General features: G+C 42.6%; 1 protein-coding gene across 1 annotated transcript in view; it reads right to left on the minus strand.

Moving 5' to 3' along the window:
• Nucleotides 1–2,468: 2,468 nt before the first annotated feature.
• The window catches only part of Prdm6 (PR/SET domain 6), a 104,250-nt gene continuing 85,597 nt past the window's right edge, over nucleotides 2,469–21,121 (minus strand). The window contains exons 5-7 of the mRNA XM_052155502.1: nucleotides 19,388–19,730; nucleotides 10,315–10,491; nucleotides 2,469–3,402 (exon numbers count right to left, since the gene is read on the minus strand). Of these exons, the coding sequence (XP_052011462.1) occupies nucleotides 3,288–3,402; nucleotides 10,315–10,491; nucleotides 19,388–19,730 (635 nt within the window). The 3' untranslated portion in view covers nucleotides 2,469–3,287. The remainder of the gene's footprint in view (nucleotides 3,403–10,314; nucleotides 10,492–19,387; nucleotides 19,731–21,121) is intronic.

Below are 21,121 nucleotides of genomic sequence, written 5' to 3' on the forward strand. Positions count from 1 at the left end.
GTGGGCCCTGGAGCACCTTGTGCACATAACTATAGTATTTGGACTTGTGACAAACCTAAGCTGTAATGACTCATTGCTTTAAGCCAGCAGGTTAACCACAGTAAATGAATGAGCATACGCTAGGATGGTAAGTCCTCTTTAAAATGTGTGTATTTGCTAGCATTGTGAGTGCAGAAGCACCCTGGTGAACAAGCACGTGGAGGTCAGAGGGCGGCATGGAGTCAGTTTTCTCCTACTGTATGGGAAGTGCCTAAACACACTGTGCTCGTGGTAAACAGAGCATCCTCTGTTTCCCTTGACAGAGAACACTGAAGGCCTGATTCCATTCTGACCACCCACCCACCTTTGCATCTTAGATAGCATCTTTCTTCATACTGTTACCTGTTAGGGTTATAGTTTCCACCAACCATTTATTGAGTCTCAAAGGATTTTGTGCACACTTAAAATCTTAGAAACTTCCAAAGCCTTTCAGTTGAGAGGTTACAAGAAGGCCCTGCTCTGCATGTATATTGACTAGAAGCTTTGAGACCTTCATGACTGCTCTACTTGCTTTGGGTGCCAGGTCGACCTACAGGAGCAGGTTTGTCTATAGATCAGTAGCCTAGACTGCCTGGGAGAAGCTGGATCCACAATATGAAAAATTTAAGTGCCAAAATGCCTGGAAATTTAGAATATCCAATTTTCTAATTTTTTTCTTAAGCAGAAAATGTTTTCTGACCAAATTTTGTTGAAGATGCATGAAAAAAATTCATAATAACATAATGAACTCAGCGGAGAATCCTGGAGGGTGCGTTGGTACAGCTCGCTGCCACAGGCAGTGGGAGCTGGGGACCAGCTGGCAAAGCCATCAGAGCAGTAGAGAGCATTGTTCTGGAAGGTTCCCCGGTGCCAGACCTCCAGGGAGGAGTGCCCATCAAAACCTGGTGTGTTGCCCGATGTGGAAAGGAGAAATGAGGCAAGTGACTACGCTGATTTGTTTTCTCACTGGAAAAAGAAAATGAGAAGCATACAGACGGGCATCATCATATTCAGAAAGCTCAGCCAAATATTTCACCTTGGATACAGGAGTGTTTGCTCCTTTTGGAGCGAATCTGTCATTTTCTCAAAGGTGAGTCGGCTCTGTATCCTGCACGTTGCACTTACCTTTCCTAGTAACACACACTGGCAAATGCCTCCCTCTCTTACAGGAGGGACATGTTGAAACCGGAAGGCACTCTCACACACCAGACAGGACATTCGACTGCCGTGATAGAGATGCGGCAAAAACTGGGAGAAGATTCCCGATGAATGATATGAGTTGGGAAATGGTGGCCAAAATTAGTCAGGTTAATCTCTCTGGCCACAGCCTAACCATTGTCAGAACTACACACCAGTAAATGAGACTCTATCTTATTCGATTCTAAATGAAGCAGTTGAGTGCTAAGGTACAGAAAAGAGGTGAAATTAAAAAGAGGAAAAAATTAGATGGCTCAGAAGCTAACAGCACTTGATGGACTTGTAGAGGACCCGGGCTCCAGTCCCAGCTCCCAGATAGCGGCTCACAACCTGTAGCTCCAGTTCCAGGGACTCGGATGCCTTCTTCTGGCTTCTACAGGTACTGCATGCACATGGTGCACATGCATGCAGAAACATACACATAAAATAAAATAAATAAAAGTTTTCAAAAGGGGAGAAGTGAGAGCTTTCTGGAGGACAAAATATATCATACTACATTAACGTGAACCATGTTATTCCTTTCTGAATTTAGTTCTCTCTCTCTCTCTCTCTCTCTCTGTGTGTGTGTGTGTGTGTGTGTATGCACGTGCATGTGTGTTCAGGAAGACAATGAGAAGGCACAAAAACAAGGCACCACTTCAAAGCCACCAGAAGACCAAGAATCCAAGAAATGTCACAGAATTACTATTAAGCACTCACTTGGGCTGTTTGTAAAAACTGGCAGGGAGATAGAGACTCAGGCTCCAAGTTTCCCCCTGGGAGCTAATAGACTGAAAGCCATATTCACCACCGTGGGCTCCCGATGCCAGGTCAGTTCCTAGACCCCGATCCAATTATGCTAAGCATTGTCACTGAACTACAACGAGGCCAGAGAAAGTTAAACTCTATGCCAAGCACTCCACGAACATCCCAAGTGTATGCATGGTTCTTTTTCTTTTGGTTAATCAATCTTGAGAGAGGAAAAGGTGATCCCTATTGATAACAGAAGTTCCTCCTGGCAGTCTGGGTCAGCACACCCTTGGCTAGGTTACCTTCTCACAGTGCTTACCTGTCTGGCTGATTCTCCTTCCTATTTCTTTGGCACTAATTCTGCCACATTTATCAGGGAGTGAAGGAGCCTCCAGGGCTTCCCTGGGTGAGGAAGATACCATTGCCCAAACTGAATCTGTCAGTGGGCCAGGATCTGACCACTCGTATCCATCCCTCGCCCAGAAACGACGGCAGCAGAATCACTCGAGGCCTAACACCTTAGATTCAGCCTCAGACCAAAGAACTTTATTTCTGTTTTCATTTTCCTTAAGCTAAAATGTTATTGAAACCAACATTTTTCTTAACTAGCTGCTTCAGAACAATATATTGTATTATGAAGCTCCGTACACTTTAAATGTGTTTGAAATCCGGACAGGACAAAGCAAGTCCTCCGCGTTCATCCTTTGAGTTTGTGTCTGAAACCGTCTTCTTCCTTTTCCAGCTTCAGTTCCAGGCTGTGGGGTGGGAGGGGCCACATGAAAGTGCGTCAGGAGTGAAACCGTGGAAATGGGCTGCCTCTGAGGCTGCGGGCGGGCGGCGCTGCTTTAGCCAGGTTCTTGCTTGGGCCTCAGCCTTCCTTGCTGGGGTAACCAACATCTGGCCAGCCAGGCCTAGACAGGAGGAAGGCCGTGGACCGGGTCCCCTTGAAACATGCTACTAGAAAAAAAGGTGCGAAGAGAACCAAGTCCCTGTGCGTTCTTACAACTGTGGGCAGAGGCATCCTCCCTCTGGTATTAAATAACAGTTTTAAAAAAGCTTTTTAGAAATAAAGCAAACACATGGTTGGGACTGGAAACACTAGCCATCCCAGGTGAGCTGTCCACAGAAATCTGTCTCATCCCTAGACATAAATAAATAATCTCTCGCCTGGTCTGACTTCCACGCCAGGATCAATATCTCTTAACATCTTACTTATTTTATTACTGCTTTTGGTTTTCTGGGACTGATTGAAAGTTGTTCAGAGGAAATCTTTGGTTTTGCTTAAGTGTCCGTGACATTTAATCATGACTTTCCTTGCTGTTTAATTCCAGCCAGTCAATCAGTTAATCCACTTCGATTGATTCCGGACTCTCGGTTATCGGCTTGCACTCATTGGGCATGCGCTGGTGTCGACTCAGCTGCGTGGCCTGGGTGAAGCTCCTTTCGCACCTCTCGCACCTGGTGGAGGCAAGAGAGAAAATTGAGACCAGGGTGCGGGGCCTCCGGGGTGATAGGCTTCCTCTCATCCTGACTAATCAGAACAGACACTCCAAAGCAGCTTCAGATTTTACTGGCTCAAGAGGTTTAATTGGTGGCTCCTTCCAAGGCCTGGATGCCGGGGGATGGGACAAAGCCCGTGTGATGTGGAACAGAGGGACCTGTCAATAGGCCGGGGGGAAGGTGATTTCTCCAGAGAGGCCTGTCCTGCTGCAGCTCTGATCACTGTCAGTTCAAATAGATAAAGAACAAAAAGAGATTTTTAGGAGTGAGCCATCAAAGGGGGAGCTTGTCTGCAGTTTTCTGCTCCGTAACCCCACAGAGAAATTGATGACAAATAGAATTTCACCTGCTGCTAATTTAAAACCCAGAACTCTACTCCCCTCCACAACAACAGCCAGAAAGCTAATCATCGCAAAATTCAAAATTTGGAAACTCTTGGAAGCAATGCCTTCCTTTTCAGGGACTATGGGGATGGGGAGGGGCATAGAAGACGAAGGAGGGGGTGGGAGGGGGAGGGTTGAGGTGGGAGAATTAGGTACAGGTGGCTGATTTTTTTTTTTTTTTTTTTTTTGCTAACACTAATTACAATGTCACAGCCCAAGCAAATTTAGGGTTAAAATAATTTCTAAGACTAGAGTTTGCTTTGGTGAAAATAGAATGACTCAGAAAAACTGGGAATCAGGGTGCTGGGTGGTTGAAGGGGCTCAACCCCATAGGGAGAACAGTTATAACAGACATGTGGGCCCAGGTTTCTGAGAGGAGAAAGCAGGCACTGCGCTTCAAGTGTCTCTCCTTTGCTCAAAAGACTGTAATCCCGAGAACCTGGGCCAATTCCTGTCTTCCACAAAATCCTACACTAGCATCCTAGTTACTTAATCTGTAAAAATATAACACCCACACACATTCTTGTTTCTGTGGTTCTGTGGTTGCCATACTGAATTCTGTATGCACACAGACATGGACACACACACACACACATACACACACATATACACACATATACACACACATATACACACACATATACACACACATATACACACATATACACACACATACATACACACACACACACACACACACTGTGGCAGCAACCTGGATTATACAGTGACTCCCCCTTCGCTTCCTTTCTTGTCTGGGCTACCTCAAGCAAGATCAGACTGGACAGCCACATTGGCTGTTACTTCTTCCTCAAACCTTTGAAGGAAAGGGCACTCAAGAGGAGCTACAAGACCTTCTTCTAAAACCCTCCAGCTCTCAGAACCCGGCACTGTTGGAGCACGGACACAGGCAGCCTGGAGAGAGAACGCCTACCGCCCTGCCACAGATGAAGAAGCCGCACGTTCTTCATCAACAGGGGAGCTTCCCTGATACTGTCCTTTTTAGTAAACCGTGTACAGAATCAGCTAGAGAAATAGAGCACATCCGTCCAGCTTAGAGACTCTCAAATGGCTGGGACTGCCGGGAGGCTGGAGTTTGGCTTCATGATTCAAAGCAGTCCTTCTCAACCTTCCTAATGCTGCGACCCTCTAACACAGCTCCTCATGTTGTGGTGACCTCCAACCATAAAACTATTTTCATTGCTACTTCATATCTGTAGTTCTGCTACTGTTCAGAATCGTGATGTAAATGTTTTTGTTTTGTTTTGTTTTGTTTTGTTTTTTGGCGATCGAGGTTTGCCAAAGGGTCGCAGCCCCCAGGTTCAGAACCTCCACTTTAAAGTTCCCAGGCTCCCGTGCCAGCTGAGTGTGTCAGGATGAAGAAGTTGTGTTTCTTTGATTGTCTTTCAGGGAATATTTTTAGCAGCCTCCTCCACTGTTAAAAACTGCGCGGTGATCTTGACAAATGTATAATGTCAGCTTTAATGTATCAGACCTATCAGCTCAATGAAAATAACTCAGAAGTATTGATCACTTAATGATTTTTGGTGTATTCATTAACGTCCACGGGCAGCTCATCCCCTCTCCAGAGCTCCCGGAGTGCTGATGACACGCTAGTGAACTGCTGATTGTTTATTAGAAAACTGATTAGTTACTGGATTAGTGTGTTAAAATATACTACCTTTCACTACTTGACAAACTTTCAAATTATTATATTTCTTTTTTTAATTTTGAAGCTCTGGGATCAATTTCAAGGAGAGCAAAAATGGTTTGAACAATTGTGAGGAATGACAATTTGCCTGGCTGTGCCTTCGCCCTGCTCATCCTGTATATTAAAATGTGAAGAATTCATGCACAAGAGGCCTGGTGCTTTACCTAAGGCTAAAGCCTATATCTCTATGTGGTATGCAAATGTGGTGGCACACAGGACGAAGACAGCAAGAGGAGAGTCACGTTCTTCTCCAGGGTTTGCTTAAATGGCTCAGGGGGATTGCTGAGCATAGAGCCATCTGTTATAAGCATAAAAAAAAAAATCTCCCAATCTATGGGGTTTGAAAGAAGACCACTCCTTTGCAGGCAGAGATCATGTCTAGTCACCAAACAGAAGAAAATAACATGCATATGTGGAGAAATTATTTGAATTTAGAGCTTACCCTGGGGGATTTCCTTTCCTTGGGAAATATGGATTATTAGACATAATATCTATGTGGTTTTGGAATAAGAATGTATATATTTGGGGAATTAAAGACATATAACTATAAGAATACCTTTTTTTAAAAAAGTAAGACTGGGGTTTCAGTTTTATTTCCATTGTCCTAAACTCTAGATGAGAAATGTCTCTAAGTTATTTTCCCAGGTTCATGGAACTCATTAGAAAGACCTACTCCGTCAAGTACCTTGGTTCTGGGAGGTCAGAGAAGGGCTTCAGCTGAGCTGCCACTTAACCCTGAATTGCAATCCTGTGCCTTCCCTTGACACGGGCACTGATGACACAGCCTTGAAGGGAACATCACGGACACATACATGTGGAAAGTCTTCCAAACGCTTCAGCAAACAGAAAGTCCCCAACTTCCTACAGGTATGAGAGTCTGAATTAGCCTTTATGTCCCTTTTCCGTTTGACATCCTTCTGTTGTTAACTATGTTGATTGGGCCATCGGAATTGAAACATCACAAGATGATGTAAAGTTCTAGTACACAGAAAACCTTCAAGAATCTCTCAGGGCATCTGCTGTGTGCCATAAAAATACTCGAACTAGACGGAACTGCCCAAGACTTTGTATATGGCAAATGTTTAAATGTTCAGAGTTGCTTTGATTTTTGTCTATGTCTTGCTTAAATAGTGGATGTACTTTTAGAATTTTCTCTTTTTTTATTTTTCCTTTCTTCTTTTTTTTTTTTTTTTTGAGAAAAACTCCCTTTACTGAAGGCAAAAGCATTAGGGTGAGTATTTTTCCCTTCTAAAAACAGTGGAGTGTCCTAGGGCAAGTCCTGGCCTGTTTGTGCAGCTTCCCAGGTCAAATACATCCTCTACCCCAAACCTTGGGAGAACTCATTCAGCAAAGAGTGGGAGAAACAAGTCCTCACTGAGAGGCTTCCAACACCTCCACCAACTATCCTTCCTACAGTACAGTGCCTAACCATTGCTGTAATGTGCAATGCTCTTTTCCTCCTTGTGTCCCAAGACTTCTGTCTCCCATAGCAAACTAAAGCTAAAACCTTTGATCCAGTCCTTAGTTTGTTTTCTTATGGGAAGGCTTTAACTTAGAAATTCCAAGTCTTCAGCCTAGCTTGGCTCTTGACGAGCTCAGGGTCTACCAAGAATTTAGGACATAGATTCTTCTGAGGAGGTTCCAGGTGATCAGATGTGAGGCAAAGCCTGCAGGGATCATGGCTCTACACAACCACTTGCCTGGGCCCCTTGGGAGGCCAGCAGTTTCCATGCCCTTCCTGCTAAGTCCTGAGCAGCAGAGCTAAGTACAATGAAATTACTTTTCCTGACCAGCAGACTCTGGCTCTGATCATCCTGGAGATGCTGAGAAGACCTCTTGGACCAAGGAATGAGGCCACTGGGTCATCTATGTAGAAATAGTCTTGGGCTTACAATTTCGGTTTGTGCATCTTTACAAGATTCTTTTCAGCCTCTGCAATGTTGTTTAAGCCAATGCCCATTAGTTGAAGTAGTAAAATTAACTGTGGTGGTGAAACCATTTTTATTGTCTAATTTGCAACAAAAAGTTTTTTTAAATGTTTGTTTTATAAGCTTGTAAAAGGATATCTTCATAATATTTACAAACGTCCATGGGTTGGATATCCATGGGCTGGGTTAGAAAGATTCCCAAACTCCTTTGCAATACTACAACCCTGAAAGATCTTGTATACACTAAAGGATTTAGCTTTCCATTCCCTAGAAGATGTTTAAATCTTGCACTTTCAAAGTAAAGCACGCCCTCAGCTCTCCTCTGGGCATATATATATATTTGATCATTTTAAATGCCCAAAATACGCTAACATGGCTATTTTGCCAAAAGCAAGAAGAAACCAGACTAAAACAGTCAGATAGAATGTTATCCAACAACCTGGCTGCTTTGTGATCTTTTGTTCAGTTGTTATTCCCAGATTGAAAGCAGGCATGAACAAAAGAGCGATACTGTCCGAAAGGGGGGGAAAGACAATTACTAAAGCACTTCGAATATTACTCTGATGAATTAAAATTAAGTTAAGATGGCAACTCTATTGGAAACATGACAAAAACAGGATGTTAAAGAAAAAAATTGAGTGGAGTCAACGAGGTTACACATAAGTAACACCTTAACATTAATAGAAATCTATTTCCCATCCTGACCCTCAAACCGCTTCAATTAATTACTAAAATCTATTTACACTGCAACGAGATAAAAATCAATCTGATTCCTGGCACTGAATCCATTCGGCTACCCTCTCTAATATAAAGGACCAATGGGGTCTGTCCTCCCAAACTCTCTCAAAGTAGCACAGTTACCTCCTACCTCCAGAACAGCTGCAAAGCCAGAATCTGTGAGCCCTTGAGAATTGGGCCTGGTGATAACATCTAACCCAAGGCAGAGAATTTTTAAGATAGGGACAAGCCAACTGGCCCTTCACTGGATTAGAGAAATGTGGCCTCTTTGGACTATTGCATCCTCCAGGGACAGATCTTGGTTGGTATGTTGGATATTTTTTTTTAGGTACCATCCTGTCCCACTTAGCCAGAAGACTTTATGTAGTAAGCAAGTACACAGACAAAAATCATCACTGTTTTTTACTATTAGTATAACAAACTAAACCATTAAGGAACACAGGTGACAATGATGGAGTGACTGGAAAGATGACTCAGCAGTGCTTGCCACCAAGCCTGACAGCTGGCATTTGATCCTCAGGGCCCACACAGCAGAAGGAGTAAACCAGCTCCTACAAGTTGTCTTCTGATCTCTACACATACACATGACACATATATGTCCACATATATGCAGACACACACAAAAAAATCAATTAATTAATATTTTTAAAAGAATAATAGAGGTAAAAGACATAACAAGTCATAAAAGGCTTTTATGAGCCCCTCCCTTAGTTGACAGACCAGTGAGGCAGGCAGGTCCCTGGGACAGGACCAACAGTACCCTGTTACCATGAGCTGTACCTGGCTTCAGGATGAGCACAGAAGGAGAAACTTCTTGGCCAAGACCAAGCAAGTTTAGTCTCCTACTGGTAGACTCATTTCCTGTCCTGCTAGAGCTTGCCCTACAGAAGGTAAATATGGCTGGCCATCTGCGTTTTAAAATTTTCTTTCACGAATAAGGAAAGCAAGTACAGGAAACGAGTAGAAATGTAGCAGTGCTAAGGGAAAAGAGTTCATCGGGCCAACTCTTCCGAGACCACTAGACTAATGTGTGGTTTAAACCCCAGGAAATAGCCTCTTCTCCCTTTTATGTCTGGCAAACTCCTGATGGTCCTTTAGTACACATGTTAAACATTGTATCCCACACAGATCTGATGATTCCATTTCTCTGATACTCCTCAAAACTATATATATATACAATATCTATATCTATATCTATATCTATCTATATAATAAGATATATATACATATATCTTGTTATACTTTTCATCCCATGTTATAATTTGATTGATTGATTGATTGGTTGATTGGGCTTCCCCTTAGAGTGTGAGGTCTTCAAAGTGAAGAGGCAGAGTCTCATTCACCTTTGTATCTCTTGTGCCTAGCAGGATGACCAATGGAAAAAGTAGGCATTTATTTTGATTGTATGAATACATTGATGGATGGATGGATAGATAGATGGATGGATGGGTCATTTTGCATAGTTCAAATGTCTGCTGCTTTGATGAATGGATTATATGTTGAAACACACTCTTGTTCAAATGCCCTTCCCCACATTCTCTGAAGTTTTTAGTAAAAAACTTCAATATACCTTTTGTTTTTGTTGTGATTTTCATCAACCTGATAATTTTAAGGTCCAAAGTTTATGCTAAAGAGTCACAAGTGGTCTGCTATAATAGGTTCACACTAATAAATGACAAAAAACTGTCATTAGATTCTCCAAGAGGATTACTCAAGCATCCTAAACTATCCTAAACATTCTCCTCATGGTTATGGTTATGGTTATGGGAGCCTGCCAATGGCCATGAGCTCTGTAAATCAGAGTCAGACGCATAGACCCCACAGGAACTGGAAAGACTACTGAAGTTAGCTGCTCATACCTACTTACTTTACTGATGAGGAAACAGGCCCCAGAGGCTACCTCATGTCTGAAATTTTGTAAACCTTGAGCCAGTACCAGTGTAGCTTTTCTTACTTCATTTCCAAATGTCAGCTGAGAAACCCCGGGGAAGCTCTTATAACACAGACACCAACATGACAAGCAGCCTTCCCAACCAGCTGGGCTGAGCAGACCAAGGTCTGCCAGCTTCCAAGAAAGGTAAGGAAAAAAGATGGACAGCTGTCCACTACTTACTTGAAGGGCTTTTCTCCAGTGTGGGTCCGGATGTGGTTGTTGAGGGTGGTGGCCCCAGCAAAGGCACGGCCACAGTAGCCACACTTGAAAGGCCGGTCACTGGAGTGAGTGACTACGTGGTTCCTCAGTTCTGATGGCTGGGAAAAGGACTGCGAGCAGTGGCCACACTGATAGGGTCTGAAACAAATAAAGAATGACTGGTCACGGCTTCCTGAGTCAGGCAGCAACTGTGAGGAAAGAGGCTGCGACTCTGGTGACATTCAATACTCTTTCAAAGACAGGCTCAGAGCACGGGCTGCTGAGAGCTGCTACTCATTGCAAAATTCACAGAGCTGCCGAGACATAGCAGCTCACAGGCAAGCATTGCCTTCCTGTATTAATCATACTGTTTCAAGAGCAGCTGTTTGATGGTCTTGATCGCCCCACCAGCAACTACCAGCATATTTCTGCAAGCTTTACAGACGTAAGCACGGGATTAATTAAGCCAAAGAGTACAAAAGAAATACATAATTGTCTTTTATGATTCCTTAGTATCCTCTACTTTTCAAAGTGCTTTAAAATCAACTATCTACTTTAATCTTTACAGTAATCCTCTGAGCGGGACAGGGGAAGCAGTTGCTATTATCACAGTTTGGCACAGAGACTGAGGACAAAATGTCCTCAAAGGATATAAGCCATTGATGTCAAGGTCATCATGGGTGTTTGAACCTTATTCCAAGTGTCAGGGAAATAAGTAGGCAAGCAGCCAAGTTGCACACACATTTTAATAAATATTAAACTGCCTTAGGGTCTACCCAAGATGAACCCAGACCTGTACCAGATGTGTCTCTTTATAAAAGAAAGCCTGACTTCTCACCCACCCTAAATATTTATCTACTGAGTCCTCTCTTCTTCTTCTTCTTCTTCTTCTTCTTCTTCTTCTTCTTCTTCTTCTTCTTCTTCTTCTTCTTCTTCTTCTTCTTCTTCTTCTCTTCTTCTCCTTCTTCTCCTCCTCCTTCTCCTTCTTTTTAATTTTTTGTAGTGCAATTACAACTTACTTTTATTTTTTAAGATTTATGTTATGTATATGAATACACTGTAGCTGTCTTCAGACACACCAGAAGAAGACATAGAATTCCATTACAGTTGGTTGTGAGACACCATGTGGTTGCTGGGAATTGAATTCAGGACCTATGTTGTTGTTGTTGTTGTTGTTGTTGTTGTTGTTGTTGTTGTTGTTCTTCTTCTTCTTCTTCTTCTTCTTCTTCTTCTTCTTCTTCTTCTTCTTCTTCTTCTTCTTCTTCTTCTTCTTCTTCTTCTCTTTCTCCTCCTCCTCTTTCTCCTCCTCCTCCTCCTCTTCCTAACATGTATGTTGAATGTCTGCATGAATGTACATACACACATGCACCTGCTGCCAGAGCGGTTGTTAGAATTCCTGGCTCTGGAATTACAGATGGCTGTAAGCTGCCATGTGGTTTCTGGGAGCCAAACCCAGGTCCTCTGCAAACTCAGCCAGTCCTCTTAACTACCGAGTCAGCTCTCCAGCTCCCTGAGTCTTGTTCTTGAATCTTACCTCCCCACTGAATCCGGTTGCAAGGAATGATTTATGACAGCAAGAAATGACAAATGTCACTGTGCTTGCAGGGAGGTGACTGTGATGCAAATGCCAGTGGGAGGAAGTTGTGACAAATACCTGATAATTAGCAAGATTATCAGAGCGCACTCTTCCCAGCTCACGAGAAGTAAATCAATTTTGAGTTTTCATAAAATAGATTAAAATTCTGTCTTCTCTCCAGAAGTTATTCTGCTTACTCAAGCAGAATCCAGTGAGTCAGAAGAAATCTGAGGACTTGTCCCTATTCAAGACTATTTCAAATCATCCCTTGATAGGCCTCTAATTTGTTTATCAAAATTATTTTGTTCAGGAAATTAATAATAATCTGCCTTGAAGGATCTTTGCCACACTCACTGAGCTCGGGTTTGCAGCCCAGACATTGGCTGCATTTAGAAAGCCAATGGTGAAGCAAACTTAATTGCTCTGCCTTTAACAAATACAGAAGCGCCAATGACCAGACACCAAACTGAAGGGCTGAGAGACAATGGTGACCGAGCATGTACAACAATTCAATTAAGTGCAAAATAAAGTGTACCCTCTCATTTGTCAACTGAAGTGCTTAATTGTGGCTACTTGCCTCACTGAACACAAATACTATTATTTCACTGGACTTCAGCATGCTGAGCACTGATTGTAGAATTTTTTAGCTTGATTAATAGTCCAACATTGGTCAATAACTCAATACTATACAATTTTAATTACTTACACTTAGAAATCTATCTAACTGCTCTCAAACAGGTTTCAAAGAAATACATAAGGGTCCTTGGAAAGGAGTTTATCAATCTTGACAAATTACACATGCATTTTATTATAATTATAAAATAACGCTTTGAAAGCCATTAAAATTGCCTACCGAGGAAAATATCCTCCTGGCAAATCTATTCTTGGCAATAAATGTTGACCTTAAAAAGAGTTCGCAGAAAACAGTACTCTGGGGATGAAATTTTTTACATGCTATTGAGGATCATAAACAAAATAATGTATTAATATATGCTATATTCACTGACAATTGATTTTTCTAATAGTGAAGGGACCATTAACATTTATTAGCCTCTGGTTATCTATTTTTAATAGCTATCACTATAAACAATAAGCCACTAAATAAAACCAATTAATCTTTTCCTTTTTTTTTCTAACTCTTCTGTCAAAAGTTGGGGTGATTTATTTTCTGCAGTCAGAAGTCAATCCATCCTTTTATGCTGATAGTGACAACGGCAAAGATTCGCAGAGAAGATGTGAAAGGCTGATGTAGAATTCTGTCATCAAGGGAAAAGGGGCAAAAACCTTAGAGCATCACTTTTGCCAAGGATGAGCCAGAGAACACTTGCTAGGGATTCTGTGGAACAGGCTTTCAAAGTTATCACTTAAGGTGTGTGTGCACCAGTGTGTGTGTGCACGCATGCATTTGCACATGCATGTGTGTGCATGTATACATGAGTACCTATGGCTGCCATCAAATACTCTGGAGCTGGAGTTACAGCTAGTTGTGAATTATCCAATATAGGTGTTGGGAGCCAAACTTGGGGACCCATTGAAGAACAAGGCCTCTCAACCACTGAGCCATTTCACCAGATACTATGGGACAGTTTTTAAAACTATGTGGAACACAGCTTGACAAATCAGGAGTGTCTGGAATAGGAGAGGTACGTTCACCTCAGCCTCTGGTTCTAGTCAGCTATGGGATGTGGTTAAGTCACTCAGCTTCCCTGAACTCCAGTTTTCCATATCATATCTTTCTCCTGCTTTGGAGAAAATAGCTAATGTTTCCCCAAGAGGCTTGTCAGTCATAGTATTTCCAGTGTGATGCCACCTTGCGTGATGGTCACAGCTAGCTCCCTGCCCACAAAGTGCTTTCACTTCCTCTCCCTGTCCCTGTTCCCCACCTCCATATATTCTAAAATGCAGACAATCTTTGTGCTTTGGTAAAACCTTGAGAACGCTGATTAACAAGAAAACCCTGTATCAGAATATAGGTACGAACCTTGCTTTAGTAAATTTCACAACGCCGAGTTATAGCCTTTCATTTTAGGTACCTTACAGTGATTTCAGAGCATCTGCTGACATTCATCTTGGAAGAGTCTGATTCTTTTAATATGAGGATCTGGGGCTTAAGTGAGTTCTTGTTCCTGTAACAGTCTCTCTCAGTGACTCTTCATATCTCTCAAATAACAACAGGACTTCCAGAACACAGGGTGAACTGCCATTATCAACATTTTGCTTACATTGGGGGTGGGGGGCTGTGTATATGTGTGCACATGTGGTGGTGTTCCTCAGGGCCCATCCATCTTCTTTGAGACAGCTTGTCACTGTACCCAAGACTCACTGACAAGATGAGGCTGGCTGGTCTGTGGGTTCCAAGGATCCTTTGGTCTTTGCCTCCCCAGTTCTCAGATGTTAGTGCGTGCCACCAAGCTGGGGCTTTTCACGTGGGTGCTAATGAGAGAACTCAGGTCCTTGTATTTGCGTGCCAAGCATTTCACTACCTGAACCGCAGCCAGCACCCCCTTCAATTTCCCAAAGTCCGGCAAGAAGGTTAACTTGATCAAACTTTTGAATAGAATCTATCTTAACTCTAAGTTGTATCTCTGTTTGATATGTCATGCCAGAAAAGCACATAGAGATAGACATCCGTGGGGCCAGGATCTTACATCACTGCAATTGGGGAGCATATTTCAAAAATACTTGGTTCTCATAACACATCATGCACACATAGCCTCCCATCATTTTCAAAGCAAACCCAAAGGAATAGCATCGAACAGTGAACAACTCTGTGGGGCTGGGTGGCTGACTGGCATCTAAAGCAGGAAAGCCAACAATAGAGATTGTCTAGAACTGCATAGCCTGATATGGGGCCACTCGCTACAAAGAACAGCTAAGCATTTGGAAATCGACTAGTGTGACCGAGAAGCTAAGTGTTCCTTAACTTGATTTATAGTAACCTAGATTGAAGTAGTTTCATGTAGCTAGTTCCAACACAGGAAAACCCAAGCTTTGGGAAAAACTGTAAAGTGCTACATACACATTTACAAAATTCATCTGCAGAGCACACAAGAGTGTGGGCAGATTTACTTCTGCAAAATCATCACTGGTAGACTTTTAAGGAGAAAGAAAGCAGTGAGACCATTCCATTCCCGTCTCCTGACATCCTCTGTCACTGGTACCTAACTTTGCCAATGATTACGCCAGTGAAATGTGCAATTCATTTGCTCTGAGTCTGTAATTGGTTTGGTGTACATAGGAAAAGGTTGAAACGTTTAATAAAATTAGGTGTGACTTGGTTCAAAATTATTAATTGTCCTTTTATTTTTTCCTTTTATAGCATGAAAACCTCCAGGATAAAAGTTGTTCACTTGGGGCTATACCCTCTCCTCGGACCATGCAGGCAGCCCAAGTGCTTGCAAGACTTCAGGGGGGCCCAACTTTAAGTCACTGCTGGCTGGGTGGAAGAAGAGGTTACCTCCGTGTAATAAGTCTCGAAAGGGTTAGAAGTGTTCAACCCAAGAGTCTACAAAACACTATAAAGGAGAAGTAAGATAACCTTTGCTCTTTCATGGCTAGGGGCAGCGAATGCAAGAACAGTGACCTGTAGGCTACTCCCACACAGAGCCTTTGAGTCACCATGTGGTTGCTGGGAATTAAAGTCAGGACCTCTGGAAAAGCAGGCTGTGCTCTTAACCTCTGCGCTATCTCTCCAGCTTCAGACAGAGCCTTTGAAACTCATTTTCCCATTAGCACTATTCTTTCATTTATAATCAATGACACTTAAACACAGTTGTGAAGGGCTGATGGTGTGCCTCGGGGCTTAAGGCAGACTTTGTCCTATGTAGCACAAACAAGGGGAGGGGGAGAGAAAGAAAAAGAAAAGTATAAAATAAAGATAAATATTATAAATACATTTCCAGTGAAAATGAGGACCTTCAGAAAATAATCAACTGTGATCAAAAGCTTTGTTCACCAGTTCTTGGAGGACCCTCCCTCTGGACCCTAGTGAATGTTTCTGCAGCAAAAATCCAGAAGAGAAAGGAGATATCTACCTCCTGGTGCCAGCCAGAGTAAGTCAAGGTGTCCTGGCTCAGGCATTAAGTTTATATAGAAACTCAAGTGCTTGCAAACTCTGTAAACAGAATCTCAATTGGTCTACATTCCAACAACTTCTTCTCTTTGGAAAAGGAAAAAGATCTGAGGATCTGTTGGCTTATTATCAGCAGAATGAAATCGGAGGGGGGGGAGAGAAAGAGGGAGAGAGGGAGAAAGAGGGACAGACAGACAGAGGAGTCTATGGCTCTTGGACCTTCATGGATATGTTTATCCCTTGTTCTGATTTTGCCAGACCAAACTCATTTTTCTCCTGTATTCACTGTGTGTAGGTCAGAGATGGGAAATGATGACCCTTCACTAGGTATCCACAGATCTTTCCTTTATACTTTTTAATGGCACCTCCTGTGAAAAGGATCACAGATATCGAACATGCATTCCCCTTGATGAAAATTCAATGTCTGATGTTTTACAGCCAAATACTCTGTAGACTGAAAAATCCTCTGGACTTACATTTCAGGGATCTGTTCCAAATTTGTACCCATTTACCTTCTGACTCTGTCCTCTGGTCTTTCTCTCTAGTGAGATTTTCACAGGAGTTTTCCAAGTAAGGAGAAATAGTTTCTGTTAAACTATTTTACTGTTCAGTTGCCCTCCCCCCCAATATGTAGGTCTCTAATCAACAGATTCAACCAATTAGAGATAGAAAACTACTTTTTAAAGAAAGTATTCACCTATACAGAATATGTGTAGACCTTCCTTGTCAGTAGTTCTAAACAATACGGAATAAAAATTATTCACATGGTATTCATAACTCTTTGGGGTATTTTATAAGTTATTTAAAGATAATTTAAAGCATACAGGAGAATCTGCATAGGTTATCTGCAAATTCTACACCATTTTATGTAAGGAATTTGAGCGTGGATTTTTATGTTTGTAGGGGTGCTCCAATGGTGTGAGGGACATCGGTTATGGATGAACGGGCACCAACTGTGGAACACAACCAACTAACTATGAAGCTAGTCACCAATGAATATGTCATATTTAGCAGAGGCATGCTCCCACAAATAGAACAGGCAAGTTTTCAAATTTAGCAACCATTATGACAACTGTCATGTCTAGATTGCAGAGTTCTCCTATTTAGCTTTTCCTTGTGTGGTTAGGAATACTGGAGCGTATCTCCCTATCTCCAAACTCTCCATTATAAAGAGCCCAACTCATGTTTTCAGACAGAAAAGTATTGTTCAAGTGATATATGGTAAAAAAAAATAAATTATTCATCTAAAATAAAATTAATAGATCAAAGTGACCAGATTTTCCTCTTTAAAAATCTGAGATTGATGATGTAATTCAACTGCCTTGCCATTGTTACTAAGAAACATTGGATTGTATTATGTGCCTTTAAAGAGTCTGGTTTTCCTCACATCCTGATTCTTTAACTTATTAATGAGTGATGTCAACTACCTTTCGTGTCTTCAACAAAGCTTAGGGAAGAATCGGAAACCCACTCCCTAAGTGATATGATCTCACCCTGATCATTATTGTTGATCATAAGCACCTATTACTTCACTTCATCTGAGAGGGCTTCTCCCACCACTCCTGGGTGCTGAGTCCCACAAACCTATCAGACTCTAGCACAGAATGGGACTCATACCACTGAGAGATTTACCAATCACACTAAACTTGCCTACAAATATCCTTAACCTTAACAATCTCCCTTGGAGATATTTTGTTCATATAAACTCGTTGTTTAGATTAGATGTATTTAGCTGTGGTGCTGTATGTATTTTATAGGACAAACTTTAAAGAGACTTAAACCATGACATGCAATTTTCTGGGTAGAACTTGGGTCAGACGAAACAGGCTGCTTTAATGTTCACTTACCATAAAACATTTTCATTGCCTTTGTAATACTGAACATGAAATCAGATGACACTCAAAAACCCAGAAACTGTGACCTATTTTTAATTTCACTGTGCATGACTAGTTACCATGACTACAACTTGCAAACAACACACCCATACATCTGAACTCAGTTTTTATAAGAAGATTTTCAGTGTGTCTTAAAGGGATGCGTAAGCTAGGAAAAACACATCATAGGGCTATAGATACATGACTGCAAACTTTTAAGAAAAGCCTTTCTGCAGGGAAAAAAAAAATCATGTTCCAACTTTTATATTTCACCTCCATAACGCAAGTCTGTGGTTGCATACCTAGGCACAGCTGCTTTAGCCCTAAATGAAATGTTTCCATATTGATTAGTTACAGTACTGCTTGGGGCTAAGCAAGCAGTTTCGAGAATGGTGCAAATAAAATGTGTGCAGATGCAGATGTATAAATATCCTGAAACTGCGATTAGAATGCACCCCCCCTCACCTCTCTCCCTTGTCCTTCTGTGGATTTCCTAAGCATGCCGCTGTATGCTGTGGAGCTGAGAGGAGAGAGCTGAGTGTCTATATTACGAGACAAAGAGTCTCATGTTTTACTTCATTAAGGTTAATCAGTGACAGAATTAAAACAATTCAGGAATCTTGCTTCCAAATGTCTAATCCTAGCCCCCCCAAAAATTTATTTTTTTGACTTTTATATTCAAAGTGAATTTTTTGTCTAGGCCTTTCTTGGATATTTTGGTTTTAATCAAGTTCTCATAGGACATGAAGGAGAGATAAAACACAAGGAACCTTCTTATTGAATTAATTTGATCTTTGTCTTTTGCGCTCCCAGCTCTCAAGACTGTCAAATAAACCAGTTTTGATTCATAAATAATAGTTCCATTATATCTACTGGGCCACTCGTCAGAGTACCTGAAATTTTAATTCACTTGTTCAGCTAAATTTCATCCTCAGTTCATGGCCATAAAATTCTGTATTGACAAACTTTCAAACCAACTTTGACTCTGAGGTATCTAGTCAACATTTTTCTTCTGTGTGGATATTAGTTTATTGAATAAGTGGCATCTGTTTTCCTCCACATCACTAGCCGAGTGGGTATTTCCTTTTGACAGGTTTGCAGGATTTATGGGTTTGCATGCTCCGAAGAAAAATAGTACTAAGCAAAAAATTCCAATTCATTACCTCTTAGTACTTAATTAAGTTCATACTCACGGCACACTGGAGGTGAACTCTGAAACGGCTGTGACAGCCGCCCGGCAGTCAGCTATATTATCTTTGGAAGACAGAGGGGATTCTGAGTATCCTGACCTCATTTTCTACCCCTGATATTCATAAATGCTCCTTCTCTTTTGCTCCCTTTAAAAGTTGGATGGAACTGTTTGGATAGTGAGCGAGTGAGCGAGCGTGGACGCCTCTCGGCAACCACTAACCTGTCTGTGCAGCCTTCACAAACACTGGACGCACAGATGAACTCTGCCTAATAGAACTCTGGCACCTTCCACCCCACAGGCAAGCACCTCGGTGTTCCGGGAAAGCAAGCCCTGGGTCTCACCTGTCGGGGTTCTGCGTGCACACATGCATCTGCAGGAGAATGCGCTGTGTGAAAGTCTTAAAGCACTGGCCGCACTTCCAGAGGTGCCAGTCGCTGAATTCTGAGTGCAGCTGGCTGGTAGAGGTTGGGCTCGCCAGGACCCTCTGATTCTTCACGTTGATTTGGTTAAATCCCGCCTCAATGGACCCAGATTTATCCAAGAGGGAGAAATTCCTGCTGCAGGGAGTCTGTGGGAAAACCACGGAGCGCTGCTGGCTGGAGGGAGAAAGCTTGCTGCTTTTGTTGAAGGGCTGCAGGGCATCCTGCCGGCACATGGCTTCCATTACCGTGGAAGGGACATTCACTAGAACAGTCAGAGTTCGAGAAGGTCAGCTTCACTAGCCCTTAAACAAACACAATGACACATACTTCAAGTCATCTCTATAAACAAACAAACGAACAAACAAATGTAAAATCGTGTCTTGCTGGCCCCCAAATTAGCATAAGATCATTTGAAGGGGGGGGGGGAATCAGGCTTATCACGAGTTAATAATTCAGCTAACTGGAGTTTATTAAACAACTAGTAGATGCTCAGGGCTGTGGTTTTAAGGCCTTTGCCTTCATTATGGCCTGGGACGTAAGGTTGTCCACACTGCATGCTGCTTAAAGACTTACAGATATGAGAGAGATAGGGGAGGGAGGGGCAGAAGAGGTGAATCCCACTGAATTGGGTAGGGGGTACCAAGGCCTCCCAGAACAGGACAGGTATTCACCATGGAGCTGATCGAAGAGCTAAGAGGTGGAGAGACACCCGAAGACAGGAGAAGCCTGGCAGTGAGTGAAGAGCAGGGCAGCTGGGCCCCACAGCAGGTGTGGGGTGCTGGCCACTTGGGAATAGTGTCAGAGAGGGAGGGAGGGAGGGATGGAGGGAGGGAAAAACAAGCCTCAGAGTGCCTTAAATGTATGTTTAGCATTATCTAAGGCCCAGGGAGCAGGCCCGGGCTGGTTTTGAGTAAAGGAGGATAGAACTACTCAGACTTTGGTAGGGAGGAGGCTTGAGAGAGATTCTACTGACAGATGGTGGGTAGAGGAAGGGACAGCAACAGCTATGGCGCTTGAACTAGAGGCTTTGAAATTAGGAAGTCCTACGCTCCCATCTTGACTCTGGTTTGCATTGAAGATGGTGATCGTAGGCAACTTCTGCAACCCTTTGTACCCTGTTTCCTCTCTGGTAAAATATGGACTGTGGTAGCCAGGCCTCTGAAAGCACTAGGCACCTGGCAGGGTGATGAGGACAGCCTAGGTTCTAACTCCACTGTTTCCTAGCATTGTGTCTTCAGGGAAAGCTGCAACAGCCAAACCCGTGATGTAGTCCTTGGGAAACCATGTAGCATCACTCCAAGGATGGAGTGACGGAATGCATCAACTGGCTTTTAGGAAAGAGGTGGAAGCCCAATAGCAGTGGAGCTATGGGGGCCTGGTCTCCTCAGCCTTCAGCCTCCTGGTAGGAAGCTAAGGTGTGATATCAAAGAGTTCATCTCGGGGCCTGGTGGCCACAAGCAGTCACTATTCCTTTTGTTATAGAATGAGACAAGACTGGAATGAGGGAGCTGGCCACTGGGTGGTAAAGTGGAAGAGAAGGAAGGGTTTCCTAAATGCTTGAAGTTTAAGATGCTTAAGAGAAACCTAAACGCTTGAGGTTTATTGTTATTTTTACTTTTTATTTTAGTTTAGTTTTGACAGCGTATCACCCAG

The sequence above is a fragment of the Apodemus sylvaticus genome, chromosome 13, assembly GCF_947179515.1.
Source record: "Apodemus sylvaticus chromosome 13, mApoSyl1.1, whole genome shotgun sequence".
NCBI lineage: Eukaryota > Metazoa > Chordata > Mammalia > Rodentia > Muridae > Apodemus > Apodemus sylvaticus.